At 33.7% G+C, this 17,244-nt stretch overlaps 4 protein-coding genes across 7 annotated transcripts; 2 read left to right on the forward strand and 2 right to left on the reverse strand.

The window, feature by feature from the left end:
- Window positions 1-348: 348 nt before the first annotated feature.
- LOC108742917 (protein snakeskin) lies at window positions 349-3,350 on the reverse strand. The gene is made up of 4 exons (XM_018478283.2): window positions 3,196-3,350; window positions 2,600-2,796; window positions 1,883-2,012; window positions 349-970 (listed from the first exon to the last, which is right to left on the reverse strand). Exons 1-4 carry the CDS (start codon window positions 3,247-3,249, stop codon window positions 869-871), a joined length of 483 nt encoding a protein of 160 aa, XP_018333785.1. The 5' UTR covers window positions 3,250-3,350; the 3' UTR covers window positions 349-868.
- A 753-nt stretch (window positions 3,351-4,103) lies between these two features.
- LOC108742617 (histone-binding protein N1/N2-like) lies at window positions 4,104-14,071 on the reverse strand. The gene is made up of 3 exons (XM_018477893.2): window positions 13,566-14,071; window positions 4,542-5,723; window positions 4,104-4,484 (listed from the first exon to the last, which is right to left on the reverse strand). The coding sequence occupies exons 2-3, from the start codon at window positions 5,721-5,723 to the stop codon at window positions 4,254-4,256; spliced, it is 1,413 nt and encodes a 470-aa protein (XP_018333395.1). The 5' UTR covers window positions 13,566-14,071; the 3' UTR covers window positions 4,104-4,253.
- LOC108742628 lies at window positions 5,730-13,322 on the forward strand. 4 transcript variants are annotated; one of them, XM_018477902.1, is made up of 6 exons: window positions 5,730-6,492; window positions 9,436-10,202; window positions 10,293-10,524; window positions 11,146-11,304; window positions 12,507-12,644; window positions 12,785-13,322. In XM_018477902.1, the coding sequence occupies exons 2-6, from the start codon at window positions 10,116-10,118 to the stop codon at window positions 13,057-13,059; spliced, it is 891 nt and encodes a 296-aa protein (XP_018333404.1). In that variant the 5' UTR covers window positions 5,730-6,492; window positions 9,436-10,115; the 3' UTR covers window positions 13,060-13,322. The 4 variants fall into 4 exon arrangements, with proteins under 4 accessions (XP_018333404.1, XP_018333418.1, XP_018333412.1 ...); XM_018477916.1 differs by having other exon boundaries at window positions 11,146-11,265; XM_018477910.2 differs by lacking the exon at window positions 5,730-6,492 and having other exon boundaries at window positions 9,228-10,202.
- Window positions 14,072-15,086: 1,015 nt separating the features above from the next.
- On the forward strand, window positions 15,087-17,047 carry LOC108742041. The gene is made up of 3 exons (XM_018477049.1): window positions 15,087-15,620; window positions 16,515-16,697; window positions 16,970-17,047. Exons 1-3 carry the CDS (start codon window positions 15,489-15,491, stop codon window positions 17,045-17,047), a joined length of 393 nt encoding a protein of 130 aa, XP_018332551.1. The 5' UTR covers window positions 15,087-15,488.
- The last annotated feature ends 197 nt before the right edge of the window (window positions 17,048-17,244 follow it).

Consider the following 17,244-nt stretch of genomic DNA (forward strand, 5'->3'; position numbering starts at 1 on the left):
ATAATTAAAATGATAAAAAATCAAAACCACTTCATTAAGTATATATCCATTAAAAAAAAATAGAAAAATGTAAGCAAACTGGAAAAGAGCCCAGAAAATTGGATACAGGAGATCGCGGGTCCAGGAGCTCAAGAAGAGAAAAGGAAAGGGGGAGAAAACAAAGAGCACGATATTGACACATAGAAAAAAAAAGTATATCGACATTTAAAAGCCATTTTATAATTTCTTTTTAATTTTTCCAGAATGTTCAACTCGATAAGGTAAGAAGAGGAACAATTGTGATATTTTTGGAACACCCCGTATGTTACGCAGTAAAAATTATAAGACTTGACAATAAAAACTAATTAATGTTAACATTTATTTTAATTCATAGGGTTTGCATTCACAAAAAAATACATCCAGCTTAAATTACCGTATAATCCAACTTCTACATAAGTAGCAATTAAAATTTATAAAACATAAAAAAACATTAGTCTAATATACAAGTACAAACTAAGTAAGCATAATTTTCAAGGCGTTTTATGAAACGAGAATGATGATATACATGTTATCTAAAAATGGTAAATGGAAAATTGATATTTTCTTAAAACTGTGAGAGCTTCCTGATGAGGTATCTGTATAATTATCAAACAAAACAATTAAATGATAACCAGTCCTAACAGTTTCTCATGATTCCTTAGTCAATGAAAACATAGCTACCAAATTAAAAAACAACTTGAAACCATAAACTTACTAAAGATACCAAAGATTTGTACATTATGAAGATATTTATTATTATAACATTGTAACGCCTTAACTTGGCGATATTCAAAATACGTTATGGTAAATATTTGTTTAAGTACGTAAATACAGTACGTTCTAGATATATTTAGGCCAACTTGTTCCTTACAAAGTGGATACCGGATAGAACGGTGTCTAAAAGGTAAACGGCCCCCGATATTATGCAAAGGGCTCCTAGAGCTATTCCAACCTATAATCATAAAAACAACAGACTTATAGAAGATAAAAGATACTGTTGGACCAACAAGACGTAGCCTCTGAGATTGTAATGCCCATAGATGCGCATTGGATGATGTCAGCGTGTCCAGAAAGGGTAGGGGGTGTTTGTAAATTCAATAAAAACAAACTAAACGACTATAAGTCACAAAAAAGATCTTTTTTGTTAATTTTTAGACAAAGTTTTGGAAAATTAAGTACCAAAGATGGTGTTGTCCAAATGTTAACCCTCGCGTTGCTGGCACCCCCCCAATCGAAAACGGAAATTAGCCGCCACGTGGTTTGTTTGCATATACCTTCTCTTTAACGTATCCCCATAAAAAATAATCAGGAGGTGTGAGATCGGGACAGAATCAGTTTACCTACTGGCCGCGAAACCATTATCAATTTGTCAAAAAATACAATATCTGATCATTAAATTTCAAAGATTGCTTTTTCAATTTGGAAAGATTGTACAGAACTAAAAAGAGGTCCACTTTAATTAGAAGTCTTTACAGCTTTACCGTATTAAAGAATGTAATTGTTTTATAGGTTTGCCTATAAAAACATGCATTAAGTATCAAAAAGTCGTACCGCTGGTAATCATGTCGAAATATAATTCCTACTGTTTAGCATGGGTTCCTTTATAAATTACTTGCATAAAATATTTTCCAGACAGTATAAGACGATTTTAATGAAAATTAAAACTGCTGATGAACATTTCAAATGATAAGTTACAAGAAGTGGACGATTAGGGAAGATAGATTTAAAATCAATCTCGTTACCTTTTTCCTTACAAAGTCTTTTCATACAATTGGTCAAAAAACAAAAAAGGGAAAAAGAATAAAAATAACGAACGAATTATATTTTTGCCAAGGAATTTTCTTGTAGGAATAATGTAACCAACCTGTCTTTCTGAAGATACATGAATAAATCTATGCTCGTTCTGGTACCCGATCCAGTAATGTAAAGCAGTTGCTCCAACAGCGGTCCACATGAAAACGCCTACAGCATTCATAAGAAGATCTGTGAAAGTGCTAAAAAGAAATCGAGTTTTGCGGAATTAAAAAAATACTTTTTTTATTATTATTAATCAACTAATGAGCTTCAATCAAAATCAATATGTATTTTGGTAAAGGTCTAGATGATGGCCCCCACCGCCGAAGGGGGGGATCGAAAGAGGAGGTCTCCCCCACCACTATACCATAAAATGTTCGTGGCGGTCTCGCCACCATAAAAAGTTATAGGGGTTCAAAGTTAATAAATATGCCAATTTTTATACATTTCTAGAGATGTAAATATTTATATAGTTATTCTTAAACAATATTCAAAGGTGAAACTAATGAAAAATACATAAAAATATTGAGAAAGTTATATAAAACATTATTTAAATATCTTTATCAATAGGGTAGCTTAGGTTAGGTTAGGTTAGGTTATCGGGTTTTGTTCAAGTGACCACCCTCATTCGATCCCCCACCTCCACCCACTTGAAAATATATTCTAGACATTTACCTATATCTTTTTTATGAAGTTCTTGAATGGATTAGGCGATATGGAGCATCATCAGAAATAATCACTGATATTGAGAGGCGAAAGCATAAAAGAAATTTCAATAGATTCTTACTATTTATGATCTGCTGATGCAAAACAAAAACTAATTATTGTAACTGCCGTGTAAATCATGTAGCCAACAAAAACACCAGAAGCTACAATTTCCACGTCCGGATTTTTCTCTTCATTTAAATTCCATGTTCCACCGACCCCTAGGAAATAACCGGAATAACCGGTTCGGTATAATACCAGAATAATAAGGTTTATTACCTGTAAAAATGAGTAAAACTGTCATTATCATTTCTACCAGCATAAGATAATGATTGAAAATAAAAGGGTAAAGATGTCCCTTATTTAAATTACTCTTTTCAAGAATATGTACACAATTTATAGTATGGCTCATTCTCTCTCAAACTAATGTATAAATTTTGTAACTTGTTTACTTAATGGCGGGACTACATGGAGCATATTTTTTTTGCTTTATCTTACACGAATTGCATCAAAAATATTTTACCATTAAAAAACACGCAAGTTTACATACATCAACGTTATATTCAATTCCCGTTACACCCATACACGCATTTAGAACAAAAGAATACATTTATTTGTATGAACTACCTTGAATATATGACATTACCAATTTGTTAACAATTTTTTGTGTCTACTTACCAATTTTAATATTTTTATAACAACACTACCCACAGTGGCAATATTCGAAGCCATTTTTAACGAATTTTTGCTTTTGAAAAACAGACAGCAAAATGGTATAACTGTTTTCGTTACCAATGCGTCAAGGTACAGGGCGTTACTCACTTGCGTTTGTCATCATATCTCTTATCTAATGTTGATAAAGAGATAATCAACGCGTTATCAGTAAAAATGTCCTATTTAAGGCTTATTAATTAACGTAAGAAAGGGATGGGTATAGAAACGGACGTATTTACAACAGCAAACTAGTAATGCGTTCCACGGAATTCCGATTTAATCATCAAGGTACCATTTCTTATAAAAACGATATGAAAATGTGTTTTCAAATAGTTCACAAAAAAATAATAAGCAAACCTAAGTTATCTATAAACTTACCTATTTAAATAAATATTTGTTTAAATTTTGACTTAAAAATAATATACGTTGCAGTACTTTCTTTGATACGTATTTAACAAAACTACATTTTATTTTATTTGCTGAGAATTCCATATTTTTTTCAAAAATAAGCATAAACATTTCAAGACCTTTCTTAAACGTTCCTCTTTGACCTTGAACAGTCTTAATTTTTATATACGTATTCATCAAAAAGTTACTAATTCTTGACTTAAAATAACAGATAAGATTTTTTTGTTAGTTTTGATTACTTTGCTAACTATTGTGCATAATAAAATCAATAAATCAGTTTAGATGATGATGTGAGTAATTGCGACTGTTTTCGTTGATTATTTTACTCACAAAAGGTTACCACTTAATGTACTTACCTGTTGATGTTCACATTCTAGTAGCAGCTTTTTTTTATCATGTTAATTTACCTACTTTTTTAAACAAAAATATAACAGCTTCTTTTAATAAATAAAAAAATACGGAAATATGAACGAATGCTTTAATGAAATAAAAACGTAGTTGAGTACAAATATAAATATGGACATCTAAAAATCAAGTCTTTTTGTTTCAACCAAACAACATTTATCATTTCGAACCTTACATTTTAAATAAATAACACAGTCTTTTTATTAAACTTATTCACTGGTCTTCACTTCTTCGACAGTGCTGACAACTTCTTCTGGAGATTTTTTGTCTTCGGGGGTTTTCCTCTTTGAGGGATTAGCTTCCAATTCTTCAGTTATTTCTTCTATTTTACGCTTTCTTTTGACCAAATGAGATATATCGTTTGCCTTCGTATCAGAACTGCTTCCGTCCGTCTTGGTTCCGGATTGCTTTTCTAAAGTAATACTAAGCTTCTTCAATGCCTAAAAAAAAAATACAATCCATAGAACAAATTCAAAAAATGTCACCTTTAAACTTACTTCTTCTTTGAAACATTTCATGTCGGCAATTTTTTCTTCTATTTCAGGAATCAAGGATTTGATTTCGTCTATTTCGGTTTGAACTTTAGAATTTCCGTCGCTTTCTTTCAATTTGTCAACTTTATTATTTAAAATTTTCAATGAGTGGTTAAAGTTTTCTATGGCTTCTTCAATTTGGTTATTAGTGGAAAGAGCCATGCCCAGTTTGTAATACGTTTCTGCCAACTTCCGGCTGTTATTATCGAGTATGGTTTTCTGAATCTCCAAACCCTGTTTAATATCGGTAATAGCACTATCAAAATTTTCACTTTCCATCGATACCTCTCCAAGTGTTATTAATGTTTCAGCTAAGTCTTTTTTGCTACTCTCTCCCCGTTTCTCGTAGATTATTTTTGCCAGTTCAAGAACCTCCCATGCTACTTGAAGATCTGTAGGTTCATCTTCAGTTTCTTCAACTTTTTCGCCATTCTCTTGGCTTGTACATGGTTCAGATTCAACACCATTCTGTTGTGCTTCATCTTTATTTCCAGACGTACCATTTTCTTGCAAGTCGCTATGACCATTGGTCTTTTGGATGTCGTCTGTACTATCTGCTTGACCGTTGGTCACTGCTTCATCTGCATTTGATTTTTCTGTTTTTGAAGGATTAGCTTCACGCTCCTTCACAGATGACACTTCTGTGGTACTTGCTTCACTTTGTGTAGATGATGGTTCTTTATCTTCCTCGCTTTCTTCCACTTTAGGTGGTTCTGTTTTGTTAGGCGATTTAGTTTCTTCAGAAACTTTTTCTGCTACGTCGGTACTGATCTCAGACTTATCTTTTGGCTTACTCTCGTTACTATCACATACGTCCATCTTATCACTTTCAGTTATTCCATTTGCTTCATTGTCTTCCTGATCAACCTCCTCTTCGTCATCGGAATCCTCAGTCTCTCGAGGGATCGCATCTCCTAATGGTTCCGATTCTTCCCGTGAGAGCTCTAAAAGAGCTTTGCCGTAAAAGAGATATATTTCGGCAAGAGAGTCATGTTTATCATCGTTATGCTCCTTGACACCTATTTCACTAGCTCTACTTAAGGCAGACACGGCCGCGTTATAGTCTCGCATCATATATGCTCGAATTCCTTGCCCAAGAAGTTCAGTTCTATCATTACTGTCTAAATCTATATTGATATCAGCCATCTAAAAAAGTATCCAAACTATAATATGCGTACATAACATCCATCAGAATATAATAGACATATAATTCGGTGTAAAGTTAAATAAAATATTTGATTGCAATTGTAATGTTTTTTCAAATAGTAACAGTTTTTTAAGAAAAATTCTGTTAATTGAAACAGCAATCTGTAATTGTAGTGACATCTATTACCTTTTATGGAGATAGAAAATGTTTATCTACCACAAAAAATTTGAACAAAGTCAACAATGCCAGTTATAAAAAACTGGTAAAATAACAGTAAAATAAAAGCCTACAAATTGAATACATAAATTAATAGAATTCCTCCAGTAAACCCTTTCATGTTTACCTGTAATTTGACGTTCTGTTACAACAACGCATGCAATTTTTTTATTGTTAGATGAATATTTAACAATTGTCTCGTTTTCTAAATAACTAATTATTATAATTACACCTAAAGCAGAATCCTACGAAATACACATTTCATATATATACATATATATTAGGGTTTTGGAGATTATTATAAAAAATCTTACTCTTTACAAGTTTTTTGGACAAAACACAAAATTAAACAGGTTATGGATATATGCCTCCAAAGGGACGCGGAACAAACGTGCGCACCACACTGTACACCCCAAGTTTATCGACTTTTGCAAAAAACTCTGAAATTGTGCGCAATGACTTACGTACAGACTGTTGCCTCAGTTAAATTTCAACAGTGTTACTACTGGTACTAAATTTTCACTAAGAGTTTCAAAGAAAAACTGCTATAAGGTATGACATTTTTAATGATTACTTGGATGTTTTTACACTAAATGATTCGAACACACTTTCAACAATTATTTTTGTAACAAATTTATTATTACTTTGGTATTACGTAGAAATAAAAAAATTAAATTGCTAGTGGCTACATTTTAATAAATTTTTAAAAATAAGTGACGATACAATTAATTATCAACTAGGAACCCTAATTTGAAAAAAATATAGACACATCTATACATTTCATAATTTTGCAAATTGTGAAGGAGGCCAATGTAAGTTATCGCAAACAAATCCATATTGTGGTTGAAAAATGACATATGTTACTAACTGCCCTTNAAAATGGCTTGGCGGTAAGAGATTTGCGGACAATGAAGAAGTAATCGAAGCTGTAAATGGTTATTTTGAGGAGCTTGACGAATCAGTCTATAGAGATGGCATTAATAGACTGGAACACCGCTATGAGAAATGTATCAGCCTTGGAGGAGATTATGTTGAGAAATAAAAAAAAAAAATTTTTAAAAACCTTGTTTTTCTTGGTCAGGCCGGAAACTTATCAATCCACCCTCGTATACTAAGTAAACATTAGGAAGGGAGTCAAACACTGAAGCACACTGTCAGCGATACTTTTTAATCAGACAATTGTAGGGACAGATATACAGGGACAAAAGATTAGTATGCTCTGATTTGCAGATGATATAACAGTATTAGCATATAGCAAGGAGGAGTTAGAGATAGCTTCAAATAAAATTGAAGCGGTATTGACAAAACAGTATCGTATGAAAATAAATAAAAGTAAAACAAAAGTACTGGTATGCAAGGGAAGAAAAAGTAGGGAAAGAGCGAATATAAAGATAGGAGACGAAAGATTAGAAGAAGTGGCTGATTTTTGGTATGAAGGAAGTCAGATAAGTCAGGACGGAAGGAGTTGTAGGGATATAAAGCAGAAGATAGCGCAGGGTCGAGTCGCCTTCAATAAAAAAAGTCACTTCTATGTTAAAGGTGTATAGAAAGCCAGCATCTACTATTCCTACATACAGAAGTAAAAAGTAACATCTGTTAGTCATTTGGAACTATTGCATAATGAGAAACGAATAATGAAATTGGTTTATTTGATCGATAGGTATATTCGATAAACTTAAAGTAATCAGTAGGTTCTTACAGTGGCAACTACGTTTACAGTGAGATACAAAATAGCTATCCATCTCTAACGAAAACAAACAAATTTGGCTTCTGGTTGAATGTATTGAACAAAAAAGTTCTGAATTTTTTCCTCTTCTAAACAGATTTCTTGAAGAAAATGAGTAACAAGTAACATCTATTAAACCTAAAAAATCCTTAAAAGAATATTTTCCAGAGGAGTTGCAAGACAACTACTGAGTACAGAGTCCTTCCGTAATTCAGAATAAACCATCAATTTTAACTATGTCTGAGTATGCGAACTTGATCGACATTAGTACAACTCAAAAAACAAAAATCCGAATCAGCTGATTCAAATTTGAATAACCTTTGGATCGAACTTAAAGATGAATACCCTGCAGTCGTTGAGAAGGTTAGGTGGGTCAGCAAGGGTTCCATAGCAAAACAAAGTGGGAACCACTAGATTAGACTACTGTTCGCAAATAGTTAAGGATGTGGGATGTTTCTAGTTTTGGGGAAATGCGAAGGTTAGCTTAGGATAGGAAAGAGTGGAGGTGCGTGTCCAACCAGTCTGAGGACTGGCGACCTTATGATGATGAATGGTCAGTGAATATTGAATAAAAATTTGGCCGCTTTAGAGAGGTGACCGCTACTTAGGAAACAAATTTTGCTTTTGCACCCACTGATGCAACCAAAATATCACATACTAAATAAATATCAGCTTTTATCATCCAAATAACATGAACAACAAAATTATATTTGTTAAAGTAACGCAAATTTGATGCAGACGCATTCCGAGAGAAGCTGAAAACTGACTATCGCAAAGGGAATGGGAACCGGGAAGGGTACCTTTTTTGAATATGTAACCAAAATGAGAAGTTTTATTTTAAACAGTTGTTAATGTAATCTTATCCTTCACTTTTTAAATACTTTTTTAGAGAAATGCTGTGTTGTATCTACCTTGGCTATTGCTTTATGCGTTCATAATCGTCGTGGAATTTGTTGTATTTATTGCAAGGCTATTTTTGGACGATTTTTGCTTTTCAAAACATAATGTGGTGTTATCAATATTTATTGTGTACAATTGGTTAAACGTATTTTGTGCTTTCTTCCGACTGGTGGGTGGATGTGATTATTAACACTTTGACCCTTTATTTATAGGAAATCACAATGTATTGGTTACACATTCTAATGTAATACATAGTAGTAAAATTATTTAAAAAATAAATTTACAATCAATTATTTTTATTTTTTTTATCGATCTGGTTTTTCTTTTGGTCTTTTTTTTCTAATAGCATCTTTTAAGGTTATAATATTTGGTTAGCTATAACACAGATAATGATGATCGAAACACTAAACAATACTTTCATTTGTTGTCTTTTTTATTATTTTTAAGATATGTTAGATACTTGTTCTTTTTGTTCTTGAGAACTGCACTCATCAAAACTTTCGACAATACTGTGACTGAACTCCTCCTTTAACGCAAAACTTCTTCAAACTCATCATCATAATGTCTTTAGGATGACTATCTTTGGTAGCTTGCCTCAGCCTTATAATGAGCTCTCCTAAAAATGCATGACAAGGAGTCTTAGTTTCCATGTGGNCCCTTATCGACAAATCGGAAACGGGAACGAGAAAACTAAACTAAAAGGGTGCCTGACGTTTTCCGTATGAACTTGTGACCTTTCTTATCCCTTTAATTGACAAAGTAAAAGAGAAATTACTTTTACAAATGAAAACTGATATATTAAGTACATTTTGTTTCACAATAATATTATTCGTTGATTATTACTTAGTTACATCTAATTTCTATTTTAGGTAACTTTATATGGAAATGAATTCGAATCAAACAATATTTATCAACTCTTTAACAACAAGTAAAAAAAATTTCAATGACCACAAGTTAGAAAGAAAACTTGCCGTTTGAAATGCACCTAATGAAGAAAGCGACCAAGAAAGCTGAAACAAAGCTATAGCACCTTCACTCCTCAATTAAAGCAATGGTTAGTTAGAAAAACAGAGTTAAACAAGTAGTTTAAACTAATTAAATATTACAATACTAACAAAAGTAGTACCTTTTAATAAAATAAAGCAAATAAAACTAAGTAGACGACGTACTACATTACTAGAAAAGTTAAAATAAAAGGACAAAATACTTGAGAATTCAGAGTTCCTCTAGCGTGTTATAACATCTTAGACCATATTAAGTCAACACTGTAAAAGTAGACAAGCGGCTTTGTTTAAAGGCAATAAAACCTCCAAAACCTCACATTTTTAAGTAACACAATTTTATCAACGACATATGCACGAGAAGAACAAGAATTCAGGGAGGTGATGGTCTAACTTAAAGAATAGCGTGTGAAGACAATTAACTCCACGCAAGTCTTTTCCAAAAAAAAGCACTAGAAATTGTTAAAGCACCAAAGACGTACCGCAAGACCATCAAACTGAAGGACTATCAAGAGTACGACCTCCTCATCGTCGACCACGACGGTGTCATGGATGCAGCAAACACTGAAACTGACGACGATTCCGGATGGAATTGCAGTGTTCACCCGAGTGTGTTCTTCTTGCTTGGAACACTTGTAAGTAATTTAAATTCTAACTGTTGAACATGTCCTGGTTTTGTTGGTTAATCTCACAATCAGGTTTATTTATGGACAGTTGTGTTTAAGGTGCTTACAATATGCGCAACAGGTATGTTATGCGCTTCCATAATGACTGATCATTGGGAAGAAGTTACTTGGAGTCAAGACAAGTTGGAAAACTTTACAAACGTATCACTCAAGCTTCAATGGCTTTTAGAAAGAAAAGTAGCTAAAATAACTGGTCTTGATGAGAGGAAACCATTAGCTTTTCTGGTTCCCATGCATGGAGGAATATGGACGCTGTGTTTAAGTTTAACCGGTAAGTGAAAAAGAAATGACAACTTTCAAATATGACGAATGAGTTAGGTACTGATGTTCTGATGATCACAAACGCAAGAAACCAAATGTTCCGAAATAAATGCCCCTGAAGAACTTAAGAAATCTATGTTCAGGTCTAATTCACCAAGCAACATTCCCGCAAGTTAATGTTTAAGCTGATGGTGCACATGACCGAGCTGCATGGCCTAGAGGTTTAGACCATTGCTTAGTATTCGGGAGAACGCCGGTTCGATTCCGGGTCCGTCTGCCTTGGTCCAAGTTTTTCTGTGGTTTGCTTGGATCACTTAGGCAGTAATATTCCACAGATAAAATCTTTCACTCTCTTCTGTCTTCATTTCGTCCGTCTCATCTTTCTCATCCGAACCACCACCCACCCATTCCCACGATTCCTAAAAGGAGGCTGAAGAGGGCCTTCTGCCCTACCTTCCGGCATAGTCCGGAGGGACTGCCCGCCCACCAGCATTACTGGCTGGTGGGAATGAAACACCCAAAAGTTTCTTTTTTTGGTGCACATGACTGGAAATTTGGAATACATTATTGCCTTTTCCTTACACATTCAATCTTTTTGCTTATCCTACTAAAACGAAGACTTCCTTTCCAGATGAAGAAATATTTCTGCTTGACGGAGTAAAATTCCCTAGAATACCTCCCTGTGTCAATTATTTAGCTGGCAATGATCGAATTAGAGCTAATTACGACAGAAAAAATGACTGGCAACATAGTAAGTATAGTGGGGATGTTGATCACGTCAGACAATTTCGTAAGTATCCCTCTCGAAATAAGCACATCGATATTGAACGCACAGTGGATCAAACAATCAATCTCACGGAACATTCATCGATGCACCCACCAGCACAAAACAAAATAGACTGACTAATTATACGCATTATTCCATCTGATTAATAAGAACTACACGTTGATAGCAAAAAAAAATTAAAGAAACAGTGGAACATCCCTATAAAGAGCTTAGTTTAACCCAAATTCGAATAACGGATAGAAACTTGCCGCGGTTTCTGGTAGTCGAATTTCTTAGTTCAATTGCGTGCCAGTTACCGTCAGTACATACGCATGTAGGGACAGTTTCGCGGGCGGTCTAATTAATTAGGTACTGTTACTATGACTTACAATTAGATCACAAACGCTATAGTTAGGGCATTCAGAATTGGCATAGTCCTCAATAAAACTGTCGCATTTACTTTCTTCTTTGGACTTACTAACTAGACTGAAGCGGTTGCTGACGGGAACACCACAAGTATAATTTGAGCATGTGACCAGCATTGGAAAGTTCAACATTCTCAGGAATTTAGGAAAACAAAAGACGTTTGTTTAAAGAGATAAAGCCGACCCTGAAATTTTTCGTGCCCAAGCAACCTCTAATCGCTGCACCGCTTACTATTTTTCGGTTATTTCTTTTGACTTTGTCTGTACTACTCATGAAGCATTTCCTGACTTAACAATGTGACGTGCTCGAAACGCAGCAAATGACTACAGTCTCAAATGGAAACAAGAAAGAAAATGCGTCCAATCTCACAGTTAATTTAATGAGGACTTTACCGATTCTGGCGGTTCCAACTATACAAGATAGTAACAGTAATCATATTCACTCCAAATTAATGTTAAGAGAGTAAACTGACCGCGGCGCGCTACTGATATGCATCCCCAAATTCCTTTATTCATAAAAATACGTACAGAATAAAATAAAACAAATGACTTTTTACCCCACTCTCACTGTCACTACTTGTTACTTCAGATAAATTTGGATGCTGACAATTAAAATTTTTATACCTACATCCACAACCTACTCAAAATGTCCAATAAAACGACTTTGGATCATAAAGTTTAGATATCTACAATTTTTTAACAAATGAATTCAGAGACGAAATAAAACTACTAGATTTACTGTAAAATTGTATTTCAGTGTATAATTATAAGTAGTAAAAATTATATTGTTCTTGCTTCCAGGAATGCAAAATCTGTCAATTTCCTGCGCCTTGGTATGTCTTATAATACTAGGAAGTGCAGCTTTGGTTGGTGCTTTTGGAGTTTGCCAGCATCAAATTAGTGCCGTCCTAGTTACTGGGGTCATGTACCTTTTAGCAGGTAAAGCCACTTTCTAGGAAGCGCGATGTTCACCGAACCATTTAAGACCCCAATATTATTAACAATATGCTTCTACTACAGTTCATTTAATTTGTAAAAGAAACCCCTAAGGTTGCCAACTCATTCAACTATATTTTTAGCTTCCTTCGCAATTTTCACGTTGATGATAATCCATTTAAAGAGACTGCATACTAAGCCTAGTAGGGATTTAGATCTGGTGGGTGGAGTTGACGGGGTAGTGTCTCTTCCTGGAATACACTACCCCCGCGAGATTCTCACTGCCCGCATATTCACCACGTCATGGTCTTTAGACCTCGGATGGGGTGGAGTAACATTGTGTGTAATGACCTCTGTGCTATGGATATTACTTTCTAAGATAATGAGGTTCAATCCCATATCAAGTATGATAAATTAACTTGATGGAAGTTTTTATTACAAATATGTTAAAAGGTACTAAATATATTTTTTTATATTTAAGTACGGCTGCTACCTATTACAAAGGTAAAAATAATATCGAAACGAACTGTTAATGATTGCATTTAAAATAGGACAAACGCAACAAGCTTTCGAGTTTACACAGCTTTTAAAGATTTTTCAAGATGCAATATAGATATACCGTCCAGTTTGCATCTTTGTTGTACTAGCTTCTTGAATTTTTAATAAAGCTTTACTTATTTAGTTTGATTTTTATTTTGAACTGCACTTGACCGCTTTCTCTTCCCTCCAACCAGCATTTGGGTTTACTGTTCTACTTCTACACCGACAACTTAACCTAACATTCATTTACTTATAAATGCATCTAGAATGGTAATTCTATTGAAGAACAATCAAATTCCTTTAGATACCGTTATTTTTGCAATGCTATCATGCCTACCCTATTAAATGTTTTAATGGTCATGAAAATATTGAAGCCCCACTTACCCTTTTTCAATATATCCTTCAATTTAATTAACTAACACTGAAACACATTCACAATCAACAGAAGATTTACGATAAATATCTTTCACAATACAACATACACTTTTTAAAATGTAAGACTAAGACAAGTCATTCCTCAATCCAACCGTTTTTCGCAAGACGATTTGGCATGAAGGCACATGAGGCTCGTGAGGTCTCGAGAAATCGCGGTAGTTTTACGGAATGAAAAGCGCAGAATCTAAAGATGGCGGAGAATAAACAGCTACGATCGTTAACAGGTGTGGGTATGTCGTCAAGCATATGATCAAACATCATGGTTCAGCCATTAATGTTTGGATGTTTGCCGCTCTTCGGTACTACCGTCTATCGTCTACCCTCTACCGTCATTTCATTTTGCAACTCCTTAGAAATGCATCAAGTATAGTAAAACTCAACAAATAATTTTGGAGGTTTTGTATATGAAACACCAGCTGACATATGCATCTATGATGTTCCTTTATTTTTATGATAACGTAGAAGCGCAATACTGAAGATTATTACTTCCTTGTATATAATTGGAAAAATTTGAACTTCTTGTAATAGAGGCGTAAATAAAATGAACCGTTGTCCTCTTTCTTAATATATTATTATGGTCACATTAATTTCGATTGTGTACAAAACTACCCTTAATAATGTCTTTTTCCACTTTCTGGCGATTCCACTGTTTTAAAACTAGTCCAATCATTCGGCAGACCAGCAAAGCTTTAAGAACTGCAAAAGAAAAAGATTGCATTCTTTGAGTCTGCAGTATGATCTGATACAGTAATCTTTTTACCTAATCCAAAACCATGAAGAGCAAATGCAACCCAAGCAGAAACAGGAACATCTTCAGTAATGTGAAGAGTTTTGAACATGTTCATTACATAAAAATATTGCATGTCGTATAAGTACCATGTCGTTAACAAAATCCAAAATATGGACCAGTTGTAATTCTCCTAAGGAGAGAGATAGGTTGGAATATTTCTTTGTCTATATGTATATAAATATTCGAAATATAATTTTTAATGCAATCAGATGCTTCGTTCAACATAAAAAATATTCTGATCTATTTGTAATCACAATTAAACTATTTTGAACTTTGCTTTACAGTTTGCAATGAGCACTCTTTTTGGATAAAAGACCAGCAACACGTTAAGTCGGAGCAATTTTCAGGTTGCCTAATGCATCAGTTTGAATTAGGTATAATGAATCAAATCAAATCTTTTTAAAATTGATATGTATCTTCCTATTCTATTCATAGTTGCCTTTCTAAAAAATTCTCTGATTAAGTTTCAAATGAATCTGGTACAAGTAACATTTTAGATTTATGAATTACGATTCTGATCCAATTTAATGCTTACCTTCTTTAGACCATACAATAGAAACATGGTTGACAACAAACTCAAAATCGTTTCTTCAGCTCGAAGGGAAACTGATACACCTGTAGGTAGCATAGTTAAACCATTAATTTAAAAAATTGATTTATATTTCATTATTTTTACCTTGTATACTGGGACTAATATCGCTTAAAACGGCATTCAGCAAGCCACAGCATAACCAAAATGTCGACGAAATACAAAATCCAAACATGGATGGATTTCTTGATTTCAAAAATCTTTCCGGTCTCTTAATGATTACCGTGCTACTGCTCGAACTCATTTTGACTTGATATAATACAATTATGATCAACTAAAATTTACTCTCACATCATGAAATGTACGTATATTCAAACTTGATAGGTTTTTAACAAAAAAATGCTAAAATATTACGTGTAACACATAACTGTCAGATGGCAAAGCATTCTTGAAAAATGCGAATTAAAAAGAAGATTATTTTGGGTTAGTATTTTGAAAATGTCAAGTGTCCTTAATCATACATTTTTCTTCATCAAATTGTTAGAGTCTAGTCATGAAATTGCCTTTCTACACTGTTTTCGGTCCATCTATAAGACGAAATTACAGGACACTCAAAACTGTGTGCTCTTATAGATTTTTGAACACGTCTGTTATTTATGCTGGATTTTTAGGATTTATAGGACTAGTAAGTAACTGAAAGTTAAAAAGTCAATACAGTAGAACCTTGATAACCTAAACCTCGATAACGTAATAACCTCTATAAATTCATAAAATTTTGTGTTCCCTTCCCCTCGGAGTCTAAAACCTCTATTACTTAAAATAAAAACCCTCTATAACTTAAACGAATAATTTGGGCATCGTACCTCAGCAAGCAGTGAGAAAGTCTTCTATGTAAAAGACGAAGAATTGCTGAATTTTCTAATTTAGAAAACTGCTTGTTTGCGTGGTTAGGCAGTGTAGAAATATGTAAAAACATTCGTGTCAGTGGACTTATACTAAAGGAAAAAGTTGAAGAGTTTGCCAAGTCACTGGAAATCCATAGTTTTAAAGCTTAAACTTAAACCCTTAGTACGTAAAAGCCTCAATAACTCAAATTATTTTACGTTTCCCTTTGCCTTTATCTTATCGAGGTTCTACTGTAGTTCTTAACTTATAAAGTCAAGTTTAAAGGGAGTGGTGGTTAGTTTCTTTCATTTTTTCGCCAAAAGTGATAACATTTCATCTAATACAGTGTCTGTTTTTGGCTCATGATTAAAAGGGATTCTTGTTTTTAATTTCAAACGACGCTATCACGAATAACGTAGACATTACTTCAACGAAATGAATTTCTTTCTAAAGAAACAATACACTCCATGTGAATTACATTCAACACGAGCTGTTAAAAAAGTTGCGTGTAGGTTTTGGCTTGTGAAATTATTGATTTAAACAAAAACATCCAAGCCCTTGAATTCAAAGGTCACAAGGACACAAAATTCTACTTCATCTATTAAAATGTCAGTAGGTACACACTTGATAGGCATAAGAACAGAATCCAAGTGCACCGTTTTCAATTTTTTCTAATACTCACATCTTTTTTTAGATTTTAAGTTTATTTGACGTGGTAAGGATAATAAAAGCAGGACCTGTCTTACCGTGTGTTATGTGGAGAGCTCGTATAAGAACAGGGAGCGTAGTAAGCCCAGAATGTGAGAGGGATTTTAGGCTTATGAGTTTAGTGTTCTCGCTGGAATACTATTTTCTTTTAATTATAGGAACAGCTACGGTAACGTATAATTTAACTTTTAAAAAAATTCTCTTAAAATTCTAACAACAGTCAACAATCCTTAAGAAGCTTCATAAAGACTTTCCCATTGGAATTAAAATAATAATCATATACTGAACTGTCATTTCAAAAGTCTACATATTCTTAACTAATTTACCTCTTCCTTTAATGGTTTTGTTTGTCAAATACATAAATATGGAATTTTGAATTTTATAATTCTATCTGGATTAATTTCACAGAACCCCATTTGATTTTCTTGTATTACCAAATAGAGCAAATTAAAAAAAGGGAGGCACATCCCAATTTACGAGAATCTGGCCACTAAAGTTTGTTGTGGTAGATTGGGGTGAGTCTTTCTCTTTAATCATTTGTTTCATTGTCAGAGCTCTCTGTTCTTTATCTGGTGGGAATTGAGAATACGAGGGTGGATTGATAAGTTTCCGGCCTAACCAAGAGATGACGCCACTAGGCCTACCTTGAGGTGACATTCTATAGTACCATCCTTGGATAGCTTGTAGCTATAGTTTCAGCCCGATCTCCTTGCTAG

The sequence above is a fragment of the Agrilus planipennis genome, unplaced genomic scaffold (assembly GCF_000699045.2).
Source record: "Agrilus planipennis isolate EAB-ADULT unplaced genomic scaffold, Apla_2.0 scaffold3, whole genome shotgun sequence".
Taxonomy (NCBI): Eukaryota; Metazoa; Arthropoda; class Insecta; order Coleoptera; family Buprestidae; genus Agrilus; species Agrilus planipennis.